The 18,395-nt window shown below is 42.4% G+C and overlaps 1 protein-coding gene across 1 annotated transcript in view; it reads right to left on the bottom strand.

Moving 5' to 3' along the window:
* Positions 1–1,890: 1,890 nt before the first annotated feature.
* The window catches only part of Acad8 (acyl-CoA dehydrogenase family member 8), a 25,345-nt gene continuing 8,840 nt past the window's right edge, over positions 1,891–18,395 (bottom strand). Inside the window, exons 3-11 of the mRNA XM_050160087.1 lie at positions 11,905–12,074; positions 11,268–11,377; positions 10,820–10,896; positions 10,346–10,483; positions 5,998–6,133; positions 5,807–5,904; positions 5,114–5,266; positions 4,439–4,541; positions 1,891–2,627 (exon numbers count right to left, since the gene is read on the bottom strand). Coding sequence (XP_050016044.1) covers positions 2,575–2,627; positions 4,439–4,541; positions 5,114–5,266; positions 5,807–5,904; positions 5,998–6,133; positions 10,346–10,483; positions 10,820–10,896; positions 11,268–11,377; positions 11,905–12,074 — 1,038 coding nt within the window. The 3' untranslated portion in view covers positions 1,891–2,574. The remainder of the gene's footprint in view (positions 2,628–4,438; positions 4,542–5,113; positions 5,267–5,806; positions 5,905–5,997; positions 6,134–10,345; positions 10,484–10,819; positions 10,897–11,267; positions 11,378–11,904; positions 12,075–18,395) is intronic.

The following is an 18,395-nucleotide window of genomic DNA, read 5'->3' as shown; positions in this document are numbered from 1 at the left end:
GGGAATTAGTTAAAAGTTCATTGGCCATGCTTGCCAGGTCATTAGGAATATGGAATCTCTTGGTAATATCTGGAGATGACAAGAACTTTATTTCAGTGCTAGAGGTAGACCTCTAGGAGCTCCCACACACTAGTTAAGTGAGCTACATTGCCAGCTCACAACAGGGTCACTCATTCTGTATGTAGTCCAGACTGCCTTGGAACTCATAGCAATATCCTCCTGCTTTGGCCTTCTGAGTGCTGGAATTACAGGAATGAACCGTCCCACTCAGTTTGTATTTTTGTTATTTTTTTTATTACTTTTAACTATGTGTATTTCATGTGTGGCTGTGTGAGGGTGTACACATGAGTCCAGGTGCCTCAGAGGCCAGAGTTATTGACACTGTAGTTACAGGCAGTTGGATGCCTTATGTGGGTACTGGGACCCAAACTTGGGTCCCCTGGAAGAGCAGCAAGTGTTTTTAACCGCCGTGCCATCATTTCAGTTCCATGGCATGTACTTTTCAATAACCGTAATTTCAAAGGCATCAATATCGATAGCATTGTCATTGCTTTGAGGAGGAACAGGAACTTCAGCAACACCAGCAAATAGACTGGTTAATAGCAAGGTCTCTAGAACAACAAGGTTCCACAGTGGACATTCTCAGACTGTTCTACAACGGCTTTCCTGAACTTCCCTGTTTCCAAGCATGGGCTAAGAGACTCTCACACTTTGAGAATTTTGAATACTCTCAAGGATGGATGAATTTGGAGCCAGGGAAATTGTTCAGTGGGTAAAAGTGCTTTCTGTACTAGCCTGATGATCTGTTTGATTCTTGGAGTCCCATGGTGGAAGGAAATGGATTCCTAAAAGTTGCTGCTTCACACACACACAAAGTGTATGTGAACATCATACACGAAAATCATACACATGAACATCATACACACGAACACATGAACATCATACACATGAACATCATATACATCATGAACATCATACACATACCTACACACAAATAAGTAAATAAACCCCTACCCATCTTTATCCATCTTTCTATCCGCACTTAACATATTTTCTGTTTCATGCCAATCCCAATCACGATGAACACAAATACAACACCACCCACACAAGTCTTATACGCCCTCTCCTGGCAGCTTTTGTAGAGTAGCCTCCCTTTAAACATTAGCCATCTTTTTTTTTTTTTTTTCTTTTTTTAGAGACAGGGTTTCTCTGTAGCTTTGGAGCCTGTCCCGGAACTCCCTTTGTAGACCAGGCTGGCCTCGAACTCACAGAGATCTGCCTGCCTCTGCCTCCTGCGTGCTGGGATTAAAGGCTGCGCCACCACCGCCCGGCTAAACATTAGCCATCTTTGTAGAAGCTGAATCTGTATTTTTACCTTCTCTGTGAACCTCTTTCTGCCTTCTTCCCAGGCTATTCCATGTGTACAGATACTCAGCCCAGGCATCACATACCAGCTCCTGTTAAGTCCAACTGTGGACAGCAGAATCTCATTTTCAACTTTGAATCACACCTTGTTCCCCATGTACAAGACAAGTTCAGACAGAGTAAGCCTTCAGAAAAGCAAATGTCTATTATAGCTACAGGCATACATCTTTTTCTATAATCAGTGACTTGTGGTTAACACAATATATTGGACATTTGTCTTTTCTAAACATCAAAAGATAGATTAAGTAATGTAGCAGGGTTTTCCCCAAAGTCCTCATCATTGAATAATACTTAAGACTTCCATATATGACGAACAATGCTGTTTGCAAAATTACTAATTAAAAGATGTACTTTTTAAAAGACAAACTGCCTTAGGAGAGATTCCTAAGTATTCCAAAATCCAATTAAATATTGAATCAAATATATAATTATCCCCAAATCCAATGGAATACTGAATCAAATATATACTGACTCAAGTATAGTTTAATTTATAATTGAAGGACAGAGCAAAGAGGTAGATTTTATTTACCAAGGTACTAATAGAAGTATCTAAAAAGATAAGCAGCCCCAAAAGAGGAAATAAAAGTCCATATAAAAATCCAAGTGTTCCAAATAACCTTAGCCCTTGACATTTATTATGTGGTAGCAGGAGCAAAGGTACACCCCAATTCATAGCTTAGCAGCAGGTTCCCAGATAATTCACTTCATCATGATCTGAGTTCAGGATTGCTCTCCTGAGACACCGTCGGTGCAGAAGAGAGAACAGAAAGAGACAGGCTGTCCTCTGCCCTTGCCTCCCACACTGCCTCTGTAATCAGGAAATGCTTCATTGAAGACCCTAGGTCAAGAATTAATAAAACGTACATCATGTGGATGCAAGCCACAGTGCTGACTTCTTCTTTCCAGAACGAGGAAAGCAGGGTGGCAGATCTTCTGGTATGGCTCCTCAGGGCCCTTCCAGCTCTACTGAGAACCCTGTTCCTATCTCAGAGCCTCGTTGCTGCTGAGCGTTCAGGTCCTCTATCAGACGAGTACGGCTCCTTCATTGTATGGCAGGATTCCTTAGCAATTGAACAGCCTGTATGAGCACTCACTTAACACTGACTGTGGCTGCGCATGAACTCCACACTAGAGTCTCCAGTTTGGGAGCTAGTCCTGAAGCAGGCTTCGAGAGATCAGTATCCTCATTACTTCATTGCTACCTGCAAGAGGAACAATGAAGGATTCAGTAGGAAGAGGGTAGCCATGGATTTAAACTGTAATCGTTGCTTCTTTTGTAATTACCAAACAATGACAGTGTGCAAAACAGTATTTACATTTGCTATTGTTTGGTTTGAGACTGCATCTAATGTAGCTCAGGCTGTCCTTGAACCAGATGTATAGTTGAGGATGACCTTCAACTCCTGACCTTCCTGCCCTCTCCAGTGTTAGAATTACAGGTGTACAACACCATACCCAGTGATTTCTTTTAATTACATGTATTTATTGTGTGTACAAGTGTGTGTATGTGTGTGGGTGTGCCATACCCTGGTGTGTATGTGAAGGTCAGATGACAGTGTGCAGGACTGCTTTGTTCCTTTTACCATGTGGGTCCTGGGGATCAAATTCAAGCCTTCAGGTTTGACAGTGGGTACCTTTACCAATGAGCCATCTTGCTGGCTCAGTGGGATAATATTGACATTTTTAAACACCTCTCCTTATGACAAAAATGACTGTATTAAACAAGTAAAGAAAAATAGTTTGACTCTAATTTTTAAAATTTAATCATACTTGCAAAAGGATAGAAAAAAGTTCAGAGAATTTAACAACAAAATTATAAAGATCTCCTAGATGTAGAAACAGGAGTCATTTTTTTCTTTTACTTTTTGTATATTTTATAGGCTCAACAGTACACATATCTTCTGTAACCAGAAAACTAAAGCATAAGATAAAACATTCAACTTGAAGGGGGGAATTAATAGCTCACTTTATTTTTGATAGTGGCCTTCAGTATAAACAAAATACAAAGTAAAGCCCTTGCAGAACCAATAATCACACAATCTCAAAGAAAGCTAAATCTAAATTTCCTCATAAAAGGATAACATTTTCCCTCAAAAAAACAACTCCGGAAGTTTAATTTCAGTGTAAAGGCCTGAGGCAAATAAAGGTCAGAGCTCCAGTTCGGACAGAAGCAGTCCTGTAGGATCAGAACTCAGACAGGGACAGTGGGGCCCAGTCTGTTTCCACACCAGTGACCCCAGCGTTCACTTGACCCAGTGGAGCAGAAACTCTGAGGGTGGGACCCAGCAGCCTACTTATAAGTCCTCCAAAAGAAGATTATGGTGCCCACTCAGCTACAACATGAACACTTTGAAGGCAGGGAAGCAAATCCTTACAGACTTCTGTGACCCTAATAAAATACCCCTACAGTGTTTCACCAAGAAGCACAAGAGAAGCTTCCATCCCACGCGTCCGCAGTCCTGTAACAGCTCTGGCTGCCTACACTAGCCGGGACAGAGTGATGCTACTTCCGGGCATATGCACTGATACTGAGTGGAAGGCACACTCCATGTCTGATTGATAGCTCACACAGTTGCCCAACCAATGTCTGAATATAAAAGCCACATGCTGGTAACTTTACTAAACACCACTAGCAGTACTGACATGGATAACATTTAGATAATGTGGCTGCCACACTACTGTTTGGAGGTTCAGGATCCCTGAGGTCCCAGTTTTAAAACAGGACAAGATAATCACCAGTGCACTTTCCAAGACTGCTCACATACTAGCTTGGGTTGAACCTTCTCTGAAATCTACAAAAGAAGTGGAGTGCAGCTTCACTCATGAGCATAAAGCAGAATCTCCTGGCTCCCAGCTTAGTGTGTTTTCTGATGTAGCAGCAGACCAATTTCAGAGGAGGGCTGAGGAAAGGAAGAATTGAGAAAAAGACAGAGGGCCTAGCAGGATCCCAGCTCAGAAGTACTGAGACAGGTTGGGGAAAGTGTAGCAGGAGAATAACTCTGCAAAGTTTTACCTTCTAGGATTTGGTGGACCCTGGAGTCCCGCATATACTGTTGAACAGCATAATCCTTCAGGTAGCCGTAGCCCCCATGCATCTGCACAGCCTGGTTGCAGATCTGCTGGGAGACAGGGAATAGATGTCTTTGGTCCCAGGAAGCCTGTGGAGTACTTGGCTCCCCTCCCCACTCCAAACCTTAGTCTGGCAGTCTGTTATACATGGAAGAGAGAATGAACGGGGCCCAAGAGGAGCTCCAGATTCTAAATGGTCAGACACGAAGGCCATCCTCCTACTGAACCAGTCAAACAAGGCACAAACATCTGCCTTTCTCCAGGCTGTTATGGAGGCAAAGCTGTCTACAGCCCCCATGACTGACTGATTATAGGAAGTCCAGGCACCACCTAGTGACAATATAGTCTCAGTATGGAAACAGCTCCGTGCCTTACCAAGAACATACCCGAAAGCAGAGTCTCACTGACGTGTTAATGTAATGGAGAAGGCCACAAGGGTAGCAGGGAGAGCTCCACTGCAGGTCGTTCACAAATTCATTTGTATCCTTAAGCCCCAAAGTGATTCCTTCAGTGCCTCAGGAGGTTAGGGTTCTACAGATGACTCATTCCTCTCAAAGTCCCTAAGCAGAGCAGCTCTTCCTGTCTGCTATCAGAAAAGGCCAGAAGACTTGTCACTTACAGTAAAGCATTCCTCTGTAGCAAAGAGCTTGGCCATGGAGCACAGGACCACTGCGTCTTCCCGTTCCTCCTGCAAAGCCACTGCTGCCATGCGGATCATCACCCGAGAGGCAACCAGCCTGGTGGCCATGTCTGCTAACTGGAATTGCAGGTACTGCAGCCATAACAAAGGATGAACCAAAAAGGCCACATGGGTTTAGACAGGTCATCTGGGATCTAATCTAGAACCACTGATAAGACAGCTTGAGCTGGCAAGCTAGCTCAGCAAGCAGAGGTACATACACATTCATAGATAAAACAATCTGAGTTCTACCAAGATGATCCCGTGGGTGGCAGGAGAGAACCAACACCTGAAACTTATCTCCTGACCTCAACATCCACACTATGACATGCATACAACTGCATGCAGGCACACATCCATACACCTCCACACACACACACATAAGGATAGATATCTCAAATTAGGAGCCTTTTCCAAGCACATCAAAGTCTCTTGCCACTTCTAGAGACGCCTACATTGTTTACCTTGGTATTACTGCCTCTTGAAAAAAGGCACAGGTAAATGTACAACAAACATTCTGATTAAGACAGTGTAAAGTTCTTCATGGGATATCAGTCCCACCCAATCCCGCCAAGGATGGGGGCCCAAGGGAAAGTCTCAACAGAGTACGAATGCAGAACCTAGCTGTCTTACCTGGTTTCTGGCTAGCGGTGCTCCAAACTGTTTCCGGACCTTGAGGTGCTCTTGGGTAAGGATAATTGACGCATGAGCAGCCCCAAGAGAGCAGGATGCTGGAGGGGAGGAGTAAGGACTTCATCTGAGCCTGAATGACAAGTGCTAGCCTCGGCCCTTGCCTTCCTTCCCCAACTCCTTTCTGGCCTCACCAACATTGATCCTTCCACCGTTCAGTCCTTTCATGGCGATGAGAAAGCCCTGCCCCTCACTCCCAATTCTGTTGGCCACAGGGACAGCACAGTCTTCAAAGATCACTGCTCGGGTTGGCTGTGAGTTCCACCCCACCTGGCAAAAATCAGGGTCTGGGTGGCTGCCCAACAATTCCCCAAGCAGGGATGCCTTCCCTGTGGACAGAAGCCTGTAATGGATGCCAGAACCCTGGCACTTAAGCCCGTAAGAACACCAAATAGAGAAAAAAAAGTTCAGATGTGAAGGTTTATCAACACTTAGAAAGATGCTTATTTCAGGGAAGCGATGTTTTATTTTTTAACATGGTCTTTTTTTACTCTGTAGTCCAGGCTGACCTGTAGTGTGTTCTTCCTGCCTCAGGTTCCAAGGGCCTGGATTGTTAGGTGTGAGTCACCATGCCTGGCTAACACAGTGGAACATACTTTGCATAATCTATCTACAAACACTTCCCACTTCCTGAAGGATCAGGACCAGATCCATCCTCAGTTTTACTGTCTCTATGAGTACAACTTCTAAGAGAGATTACTTGGAAAAGTTTACTTTTAGTATATGTGAGCACACAAGGCAAGCATGAAAAGTTTACTTTTACTTTTAAAGGCTGTGAACAATAAGCACACTTCCCCTTTCAAAGGTCTAGTACTGTAAGCAGACAAGATAAATGGCATGCAATGTACTGGAGAGCCCTGATCTAACGTTTAGCTGCAGAGAGACTCGGTAATGTACGGTCAACGTGCGTTAGCCAATTACGCTCCTTTTTCTGACTTGGCATTCTGTGATCTTACTGTGGTGGTCTGAAAACAGCCATTGAATTAGAAAATGCCACAAATACAAGTTTTTTGTTTTGTTTCTTCAAGAAAAATGTCTTACTAGAACATCTCTGGATATGTCAAATGTAAGCCCAGAAAAACTTGAGAACACTTGAAATGCAGCCTCTGTCTCAGATCTACCTGGTCATAATTTTCACCAGACACCTCCCAAGTCATGACATGGAGACTTATTATTAGTTTTGAATGCTCGACCTTACACAGGCTCAGTCCTGGCTAGCTCTTTTAGCTTAACGTGTTTCTTTTTATTTACCTTTTGCCTTGGGGATTTTTACTTTTCTTCCCTTCTGTATATCTTACTTTCACCGTTTTCATGTCTGCTGTCCGGTGGTTGTCATGGTATTTTTCTTTTGCTGTGAGGTGTCACCACGACCAAGACAACTTATAAAAAACCATTTAATGTGGTGCTCACAGTTCCAGAGGAGTTGGAGTCTATGACAGTCATGAATTTACATTCTGGTCCAAAGGTATGTGGCAGAGAGAGCGCTAACTAGGAATGACTTTTAGGACCTTAGAGCCAACCTCCAGTGACATACCTCCCACAAGGCCACATCCTCTAATCCAGTTCTGCCAACTGCTGACCAGGACTCAGATGTAGGCCCATGGGGCCATTCCCCATTCAGAGTGTCCTCTCATGTTCCTCTTTTCCTCCCTGAGACTGGGTCTCTGGGAGACTGACTCAAACACATGGGTTAGCTAGACTGCCTGGTCCACAAGCTATGGGAATCTACCTGTGTTCATTCCTCTGTTTCCACACACACCGTTGCAGATGTGTGTGCAGCAATACCTGGTTCCTTACATGGGTACTGGGGATGTAAGCTGAGGACTTCTTGCTTGTGTGGCAGGCATTTTCCCCCACTGAGCCATGAAGATGCATCCTTCTTACACTAAAGATCTCACAGGTGTGAGGCAGCAGCAGCTATTCATAGTTTGCTTCTTTAGTGACAAGATTTCTTAAGGTCAAAATGTTCACATGCATTCTTCCTCTCAGATGTCTGTATTCAGTTTGAGGAGATGAAAGACAGAGGGAGCCATCACACAGAGCGGTAATGGGCTGAATACTCAACCTTCCTCTTCTAACTTAAATTAACCCATTTCAGATCTTGGGTAGAGACTACAGGAGCTTAAAAGAGGACAAATTCCGGTCCAATTTGTTCAGTTTTGGTTCTCTGAGACTGGATCTCATGGAGCCCAAACTTGCTATGTAGTGAAGGATTTTTCTTTTGAACTCCTGTTCCTCCTGCCCCTGTCCCCAGTGCTTGGTGTGAAGGCAGGCACCACCATGCCTGGCTACACGTTTTTATGTCAGAAAATGATGTAAAAGCTGTGTTTTCCAGGAAGGAGGGAGCTCAGGCATTGTGTATAGTTGATGGTGCTCATGAGCTGCCTTGCTGAGCCTGAGAGTCCTTTGGGCTTCTGGGCACCTTCATGAGGAGCTAACGGGGTGAAGCAGTTCGGCCTTTTTATTTACACATGAAACATCAGAACGGGACTTTGCTAAGAGGACCTACAAACTTTCAGCTTTATACTTTTATGTAGGAAACAAAGGTCATGAAGAAGTCAAGTGACAAACTCATTCTTCCATATAAAGCCTCTTAATAACTAAATCCAAGATAAAGTAATAGAATTATCCTTCTATAAAGTTAATACATAGAAGGTTAAAAGCTCTCATCAATATTAAGTAAATGCTAACTAAAAGACTCCAGCCCCTATCCTGCTCACTGCAGCCCCACCCATACACACCAAAATGCTTTTTTGCTTCTGAAAATAGGCAACTATGTTTGTTGTTACAATTTTGGGGTGTGTGTATCACATGTAGCCTGGGCTGGCCTAGTACTTGCAATCTTACTGGCCCAGACTTCCGAATGATGGAATCATGTGTGCACCACCATGCCCAGCTGTAGAGATTCCATACAGATAAGTCCAAACAGGGCTAGGAATGACTAAGGATCATTGTGGGATATTTGTACACTATGTAAAGATGTATTGCTGTTACTGGTGTAATAAAAGGCTAAACAGTCAAAAGCTAGGCAGGAAGTACAGGCAGGATTTCCAGGGTGAGAAAAGAAGAGAAAGAATACAGACACTTCGGGATGCCTGGAGACATGAAGAAGAAATAGGATGTGCAAGATGGATGAGAGATGACACCATGTGACAGAACATAGATGAATAGAAACAGGTTAATGTAAGTTATAAGAGCTAGTTAGAAACAAGCCTAAGCTATAAGCCAAGCTTTCATAATTAAGAATAAGTCTCCATGTCATTAATGGAAAGCTGACTGGTGGAACAGAAAAAGACTCGTTACAAAAGATTCCGTATCCTTCTGGGAGACAACATAGCTTTGAACACCGAAGACATCTAATAACCTGTTATTTAACGAAGACCGGAGGCACTAAAACCTATATCTAATCTCTTGGCAGCTGTTAAGAGCCCACAGCATTGTGAAGGAAGATCTGGAAGTTCTGTGTAGATACACGGAGTGTTTAGTTGTCATTTCATACCTGCCTTATCTACAAAAGTCCTAATCCAAGGACAACAAGTTTTGATCATCTGTCCTAAAGAAAAACTCAGTGAGTTCTATCTTATTGGTAATTAGATTACCACAAGTTTCCTGCTCTGGGCCTGCACATGGGATTTCTTAAGTCCTGGCAATATCTTATTTTTCAATGCACTTACGGAAACAAGTTCTTAGATGGCTGGAACACCTACAGCCTCTCCCTGTCAATGAGTATTTTATTTTTGCTGAGAGAAGAAAAGTGTCCTGAGACTTCTAACAAGCATCAGTTCTCTTGTAACTTATCTCTTTCTGGGATAACATAGTGTGATGGAAGCTGAGTATGAAATACAGGACAAGGACTGAGGAGATGGCTCAATTGGTGAGGTGCTTGCTGCTTATATGGGAATCTGATTTCAATCCTCAGTACCCACAAGGGAAGCCGGGTATAGCTCGGAAGGTGGTGACAGGAGGATCCCTGGAGTTTACTTGGCAGCCAGTGTCACTGAAGAGGTAAGTTCCAGGTTCATTATGAGATGTTGCCTGGTCAGGCATGAAAGCAAAGGGAGGTAGACCTCGGTGAGTCTGAGACCAGCCTTGTCCTCACAGACAGAACAGCCAGGGCTACACAGTAAGACCGTGCCAAATAATAAGAAGAGTAAGATAATTAAATTTAATTAAAGGAGACCCTGAGCAAAAAATAAGGTGGAGAACAATTGAGGAAGACATCCAACATCAACTCCCCTCCAACACATGTACATAAACATACAGCACAGAAAAAGAGAAAAAATACAGAACAAAAGTGGACACAGAAAAAAAAGAGAGAGAATCTAAACAGTAGTAGCAGCGTATGAAACTAGATGGCAAAGTTTGTCTTTTCCCAGGCGTGTGTTTCTTTAGCAACAACCGTTCCATGAAAGAGGGCAGGAGTTGGTCTAACAGACAGAGAGACTCATAGTTTAGATTGCTTACAACTGAATAGCCACTCACCTTCTTCTCCTTCTTGCCAAAGCTAAGGCCAGGGGTTCCCTTCTCAACGACGATGCAGGAGATGCCTTTGGGGCCTGATCCTCCAGTCCGGCACATGACCACATAGATGTCTGACTCACCACCCCCACTAATAAAGGCCTGTGGGTGGAGAGGGGGTGTATGGGGATCAGCGTATGCATGAGTTCTGCACCTGACATCTGGGAAAACTGCTGGAACACACCTGACGACAGAACAAAGGCGTAATGCACAGAATGGGGTAAAAGGTAAATGGCTTTGGCAGAGCCTACAGAATCGGGGCTTTGGTTTGTAAGAATATAAATGACAAAAACCTGTGCCATTGTGTAGAATTGAATCATAAAAGATAAACAGTGAGAGTCTCTCCCCAGCTTGTAATCATGTGTGGGAATGCTAACTCAGACTCAAAGGATCTGAGGGCTATCAGCCCCTGGCTGCCTTGGGAACGCACGCTCTTACCTTGGAGCCATTGAGAATGTAATGATCTCCTTCTCGTTTGGCTGAGGTTAGAATAGACGCAGCATCACTGCCACTCCCTGAAGTAGGGACCAAAGGGGAACAAACAGGGATGCCAGTCAGCGACATCAAAGCAGCTGAGCACAGTTCCGCATCCTAGAAATCTTCCTCGGATAGGTCATCATGCACTAGCTTAACATCCCATGGCCACAGAATCGTCCACACTGGGTAAAAACTGCTTGGACAGTAGCCCACTGTCTCTCTACCAAACCAGGTGGCAGTGGTGTGAAGCCACGAGGAAGTCTGACCTACAGGCCCCAGGGACTTATACTACTCCACAGGCAAATGCTTGATAAGCCGGACTACGTGCCGACAGCCGGAGCTGCTCACTGAACACACAGGCTCCACTTCTCTCCTTGCTAGGTGTCACTTGCAGGGAGGATGAACGCACCTGGCTCAGTGAGGCAGTAGGAAGCAAACTTCTCCATGGTACAGAGCGGTGGGCAGAATTTGTGCCTCTGCTCCTCATTTCCAAAGCTATCAATCATCCAGGCACACATGCTGACAAGAAAAGGCATTGACCGAAACAAAGACAGAAAAGAGAATCCGGGGGAGAAGGGTGGGGTGGGAAAAGAAACAAAGGGCGACAAAGCAGAATGAAAGCAGGAGAGTGTTGGAAAGGAAAAGAGACAAGTGAGAAGATTCAACTTGAAAGGAACGGGCTGGTTTAAAATCATGACTGGAATACTTATACCTGAGGTCCAAATGTTTCTCAGATTAATGAGTCCTAAAAACCAGAGATAACTGTACTTCCTATTATTTCTCAAATTACTGGAGGTTTGGAGAAGTCTGCTGGTACCAAAACTGGGACTTGGGAGGTCAACAGGACTGATCCCCTAAGCTCTCATATAGAAGACAACAGAATCAAATCCAGCAGCCAACTGCAGACCTACTGTGTACCAGTAACAGTTCAGTTTCTGAAGTACAATCAACCCAACACGATTCATCTTTTTCTCCTGAGTCTCAGGTTTTCGTAGCAGCCCGTGTGAGTATAGCCCTCCACCATGCTTTTGGGTGTGGATACTCACTTGTGGATGCTGATATAGGCAGTGGTGCTGGTGCAGCCTGTGGCCAATGCTTCAAAGATGACAGAAGCATCGAGGCGAGACAGTCCAGACCCACCCACTTCTGTTTGTACGTAGACCCCCCCAAAACCCAGCTGTGCTGCCTTCCGCATCATATCCACAGGGAACAGCTCCTACAGAAAAGAGAACAAGGCAGTAAGGGACTGTTCCTGAGACAGATTTTCTTTTAGAGGGGACAATGGAGGGATGAGAATGTTTGCATCCGGGGGATTATAGGAATTCTCTTAACTTCAAATACCCTTGTTATTTTATAGTGGTCTCAGTTAACATGCTCTCCAAATATGTTTCAATAGAACTCTTTTGCTATATGTGTCTAAATCTTTGACAAATTAAGAATAACAAGGGACATCTACATAATGTCTGGGATGACTTCTAGGGAAAGTCTCTACTGTTCTAGTCATGGTTAGTATTGCTGTGATAAGACACAATGATCAAAAGCAACTTGGGAAGGAGAGGGTTTATTTCACTCATACTTCCACACAACAGCTCATCATCCAAAGCAGTGAGGGCAGGAACTCAAGCAGGGCAGGTAGCAGGAATCAGAAAGAGACAATGGAGGGGTGCTATTTATTGGCTTGCTTCCCATGGCTTGCTTCGCCTGCTTTCTTTTTTTCATTTATTTTTATTGAGCTATATATTTTTCTCCACTCCCCTCCTTTCCTCCTAGCTCCCCTTCTACCCTCTCTCATGGTCCCCATGATCTCAATTTACTCAGGAGAGCTTGTCTTTTTCTACTTCCCATGTAGATTAGATTCATGTATGTCTCTCTTAGGGTCCTCATTGTTGCCTAGGTTCTCTGGGATTGTGAACTGTAGGCTGATTTTTCTTTATGTCTAAAAGCCACTTATTCCAGGCTTTGGGATAAAACCGGTCTCACTGAACATAGTGGACAATGAGGACTACTGAGACCTCAAGAACAATGGCAATGGGTTTTTGATCCTACTGCACGTATTGGTTTCGTGGGAGCCTAGGCAGTTTGGATGCTCACCTTACTAGACCTGGATGGAGGTGGGTGGTCCTTGGACTTCCCACAGGGCAGGGAACCCTGATTGCTCTTTGGGCTGATGAGGGAGGGGGACTTGATTGGGGGAGGGGGAGGGAAAGGGGAGGCGGCGGTGGGGAAGAGACAGAAATCTTTAATAAATAAAAAAATAAATAAAAGCCACTTATTAGTGAGCACATTATTTGCCTTTCTGGGTCTGGATTAGCTCACTCAATAGCATGTTTTCTAGATCCATCCATTTGTTTATATATTTCAAGATGTCATTTTTTTCTGCTGTGTAGTACTCCTGTGTAAATGTACCACATTTTCCTTATCCATTCTTCGGTCGAGGGGCATTTAGGTTGTTTCCAGGTTCTGGCTATGACAAACAAAGCTGTTATGAACATAGCTGAGCACATGTCCCTGTAGTACGATTGAGCATTCTTTGGTTATATATCCAAAAGTGGTATTGCTGGGTCTTGAGGTAGGTTGTTTCCTAATTTTCTGAGAAATCACCATACAGATATCCAAAGGGGCTGTACCCATTTGCACTCCCACCAGCAATGCAGAAGTGTTCCCTTTATCCCACATCCTCTCCAGCACAAGCTGTTATTGGTGTTTTTGATCTTGGCTATTCTTACAGGTGTAAGATGAAATCTAGGAGGTGTTTTGACTTGCATTTCTCTGATGTCTAAGGATGTTGAGCATTTCTTTAAGCGTCTTTCAGCCATTTTAGATTCATCTGTTGAGAGTTCTCTGTTTAGGTCTGTATCCCATTCTTTATTGAATTATTTGTTCTTTTGATTCACAATTTCTTGTAGAGATCAATCCTCTCTCCTTTGTGGGGTTGGTGAAGATGTTTTCCCATTTTGTAGGCTGCCGTTTTTGTTTTGTTGACCAAGTCCTTTGCTTTACAGAAGCTTCTCAGTTTTAGGAGGTTCCATTTATTAATTATTTCTCCCAGTGTCTGTGCTACTGGGGTTATACTTAGGAAGTGATCTCCTGTGCCAATGCATTCAAGTTTACTTCCCACTTCTCTTCAGTGAGGTTCAGTGTGCTTGGTTTTATGCTGAGATCTTTGATTAATTTGGACTCGAGTTTTTTTTTTTTTTGAGTTTTGTTTATGGTGATAGATATGGATCTATTTTCATTCTTCTACATGCTGATATCCAGTTATGCCAGCAACATTTGTTGAGTATGCTTTCTTTTTTTCCATTTGAATTTTTTTTTGCTTCTTTGTCAAAGATCAGATGTTTTTAGGTGTGTGGATTGATATCCGGGTCTTTGATTTGGTTCCATTGGTCCTCCTGTCTGTTTTTATGCCAATACCAGGTTTCTTTCAGTACTGTAGCTCTGTAGTAGAGATTGAAGTCAGGGATTGTGATGCCTCTAGAAGTTCCTTTATTGTACAGGCTTGTTTTGGCTATCCTGGGTATTTTGCTTTTCCATACGAAGATGAGTATTACTCTTTCAAGGTCTGTGAAGGATTTTGCTGGACATGGATTGAATCTGTAGATTGTTTTTGGTAAGATTACCATTTTTACTGTTACTTTTACCTACCCAAGAACATGGGTGATCTTTTCATTTTCTGGTGTCTTCTTCAACTTCTTTCTTCAAAGATTTAAAGTTCTTGTTATACAGGTCTTCCACTTGTTTGGTTAGAGTGACTCCAAGATATTTTATACTATTTGTGGCTATGGTGAAGGGTGATGATTCTTCAATTTCTTTCTCAGTCCTTTTATCATCTATGCAAAGGATTACTACTGATCTTTTTGAGTTAATAGTGTATCCTGATACACCACTGAAGGTGTTTATGAGTTGTAGAAGTTCCTTGGTGGAATTTTTGGGGTCACTTATGTAAACTATCATATCATCAGCAAATAGTTGGAATTTGACGTCTTTTCTGATTTATATTCCCTTCATCTCCTTTTGTTCTCTTATTGCTCTAGCTATGGACAATAACATTGTCTTATTCCTGATTTCAGTGGGATAGCTTTGAGTTTCTCTCCATTTAGTCTGATGTTGGCTTGCTGTATATTGCCTTTATTATGTTTAGGTATGTTCCTTGTATCCCTGTTTTGTCCAAGACCTTGATCACGAAGGGATGTTGTAGTTTGTCAATGGTTTTTACAACATAGAATGAGATAATCATTTGGTTTTTTTTTCTTTCAGTTTGTTTATATAGTGGATTACGTTGATAGATTTTCATATGTTGAATTATCCCTGCATCTCTGGGATAAAGCCAACTTGATCTTGGTGAATGATTTTTCTGATGTGTTCTTAGATTAGGTTTGCCAGTATTTTATTGAGTATTTTTGCATCAATGTTCATGAGTGAAATTGGTCTGTAATTCTCTTTCTTAGTAATGTCTTTGTGTGGTTTGGTTATCAGGATAACTGTAGCCTTGTAAAAAGAGTCTGGCAATGTTCTTTCTGCTTCAATTGTGTCAGCCTGCTTTCTTAGGGAACCCAGGACCACCTATTCAGAAGTGGAACCATCTACAGTGGGCTGGTCCTCCTACATCAATCACCAAGAAAACACCCGAGCCAAAACCAGACTGCTGAGGGTCCGGACGGGAATCGGGGACCTTAAAAGGAGTAGACCTAAGCCAATACCCTGGTGGGTCTGAGCGTGAGTCTAGGACCTCCCAGGAACTAGGCCTGAGCCAGGACCTCTGCCAGTCTGGGCGTGAGTGAACCTGGGTCCTCCAAGGGAATAGACAGGAACCAGAGATCTTGGTGGGGCCAGGCATGAGTCTGGGACCTCAGAGAGAGTAGGCCTGAGCCAAAACCTCTGTGGGTTCGGGCATTGGTCTGGGGCATAAAGGGGAATAGGTAGGAACCTGGAACCTCTGCAGGTCCCAGCGTGAGTCTAGGACCTCTGAGGAAGTAAGCAGGTCCTCTGCGGGTCCAGGTGCACCCGAGTCTGGGACCTCCAAGGCAGTATATGGAAACCAGAAACCTTTCCAGGTCTAACTCCAACAGAGGGACTTCTGCAGGAGGAATTCCAGATCAGCTTTTACAAAAACAGGTCAAAGCAGGTAACCTAGGCCAAAGTTGCCCTGAGGCAAGGAACTCCACCTTGAGTAACAAATTTATGGGACACAATGAAAGCAGTGTTAAGAGGCAAGTTCATAGCACTAAATGCCTACATAAAGAAGCTGGAAAAAATCCCATACTAGTGAATTAACAGAACATTTGAAAAGTTTGGAAGAAAAAGAAGCAAACTCACCTAAGAGAACTAGAGGGCAGGAACTAATCAAAATGAGAGCTGAAATCAACAAAATAGAAACAAAGAAAACAATACAAAGAATCAATGAGACAAAGAATTGGTTCTTTGAAAAAAAAAATCAACAAAATAGACAAACCTTTATCCAAACTAACCAAAAGGCAGAGAGAGAATATCCAAATTAACAAAATCAGAAATGAAAAGGGGGGCATAACAACAGACACAGAGGAAATCCAGAGGATCATCAGGTCATATTTTGAAAACCTGTACTCCACAAAAATGGAAAACTTAAAGGAAATGGACAACTTTCTGGATAAATATCACTTACCAAAATTAAATCAAGACCAGATAAGCAAATTAAACAGACCTATAACTGCTGAAGAAATATAAACATTCATCAAGTCTCCCAACCAAAAAAAGCCCAGGACCAGAGGGTTTTAGCTCAAAATTCTACAAGACTTTCAAAGAACTAATACCAATACTCCTCAAATTATTCCACATAAAAGAAACAGAAGGAACATTGCCAAACTCTTTTTATGAGGCTACAATTACCCTGATACCTAAACCACAGAAAGACATCACTAAGAAAAAGAATTACAGACCAATCTCATTCATGAACATTGATGCAAAAATACTAAATAATATACTGGCAAATCAAATCCAAAAACACATCAAAACCATCATCCACCATGATTAAGTCAGCTTCATTCCACAGATGCAGGGATGGTTCAACATATGAAAATCTGTCAACGTAATCAACCATATAAACAAGCTGAAAAATAAAAAACACATGATCATCTCATTAGATGACGAAAAAGCTTTTGACAAAATACAATATCCCTTCATGATAAAGGTCTTGGAGAGAGCAGGGATACAAGGAACATACCTAAACATAATAAAGGCAATATACAGCAAGCCAACAGCCAATATCAAACTAAATGGAGAGAAACTCCCAGCGATTCCACTGAAATCAGGAACAAGACAAGGTTGCCCACTCTCCATATTTATTCAATATAGTTCTTGAGGTCTTAGCTAGAACAATAAGACACCAAAGGGGATCAAGGGGATACAAATTGGAAAAGAAGAATTCAAACTCTCACTGTCTGCTGATATGATAGTTTACATAAGTGATCCCAAAAGTTCTACCAAGGAACTTCTATAACTCATAAACACTTTTAGCAATGTAGAAGAATACAAGATTAACTCAAAAAAATCAGTAGCCTCCTGTACACAGATGATAAAACAGCTGGGGAAGAAATCAGAGAATCAACACCCTTCACAATAACCACAAATAGCATAAAATATCTTGGAGTAACTCTAACCAAACAAGTGGAAGACTTGTATGACAAGAACTTTAAATCTTTGAAGAAAGAAATTGAAGACACCAGAAAGTGGAAAAATATCCCAGGCTCTTGGGTAGGCAGAATTAACATAGTAAAAATGGCAATCTTACCAAAAGTAATCTACAGATTCAATGCAATACCTATCAAAATCCCAGCAAAATTCTTCAAATACCTTGAAAGAACGGTCCTCAATTTCATTTGGAAAAGCAAAAAACCCAGGATAGCCAAAACAATCCTGTACAACAAAAGAACTTCTGGAGGCATCACAATCCCTGACTTCAAACTCTACTACAAAGCTACAGTACTGAAAACAGCCTGGTATTGGCATAAGAACAGACAGGACGACTAATGGAACCGAATAGAAGACCTGGATATCAATCCACATATCTTTGAACATCTAATCTTTGATAAAGAAGCAAAAAATATTAAATGGAAAAAAAAAACAAGTGGTGCTGGCATAATTGGATATCAACATGTAGAAGAATGAAAATAAACCCATATCTATCATCATCCACAAAACTCAAGGCTAAATGAATCAAAGACCTCAACATAAAGCTAGCCACACTGAATCTTACAGAAGAGAAAGTGTGAAGTACACTTGAAAGCATTGGCACAGGGAACCACTTTCTAAATATAACCCCAGTAGTACAGGCACTGAGAGAAACAATTAATAAATGGGACCTCCTGAAACTGAAAAGCTTCTGTAAAGCAAAGGTCTTCACTAACCGCCCCATCAGACAGAGGTCTAATCTCCAAAATATACAAAGAACTCAAGAAATTGGACACGAAATATCACATAATCCAATAAAAAAATTTTAAGTACAGACCTAAACAGAGAACTCTCAACAGAGGAATCTAAAATGGCTGAAAAATACTTAAGG

Source organism: Alexandromys fortis, unplaced genomic scaffold (assembly GCF_014885135.2).
Source record: "Alexandromys fortis isolate MF-2015 unplaced genomic scaffold, M_Fortis_MF-2015_v1.1 scaffold_108, whole genome shotgun sequence".
NCBI classification, from domain to species: Eukaryota; Metazoa; Chordata; class Mammalia; order Rodentia; family Cricetidae; genus Alexandromys; species Alexandromys fortis.
Note: the sequence above shows the minus strand (reverse complement) of the source record. Positions and strands in the feature narration are given on the sequence as shown.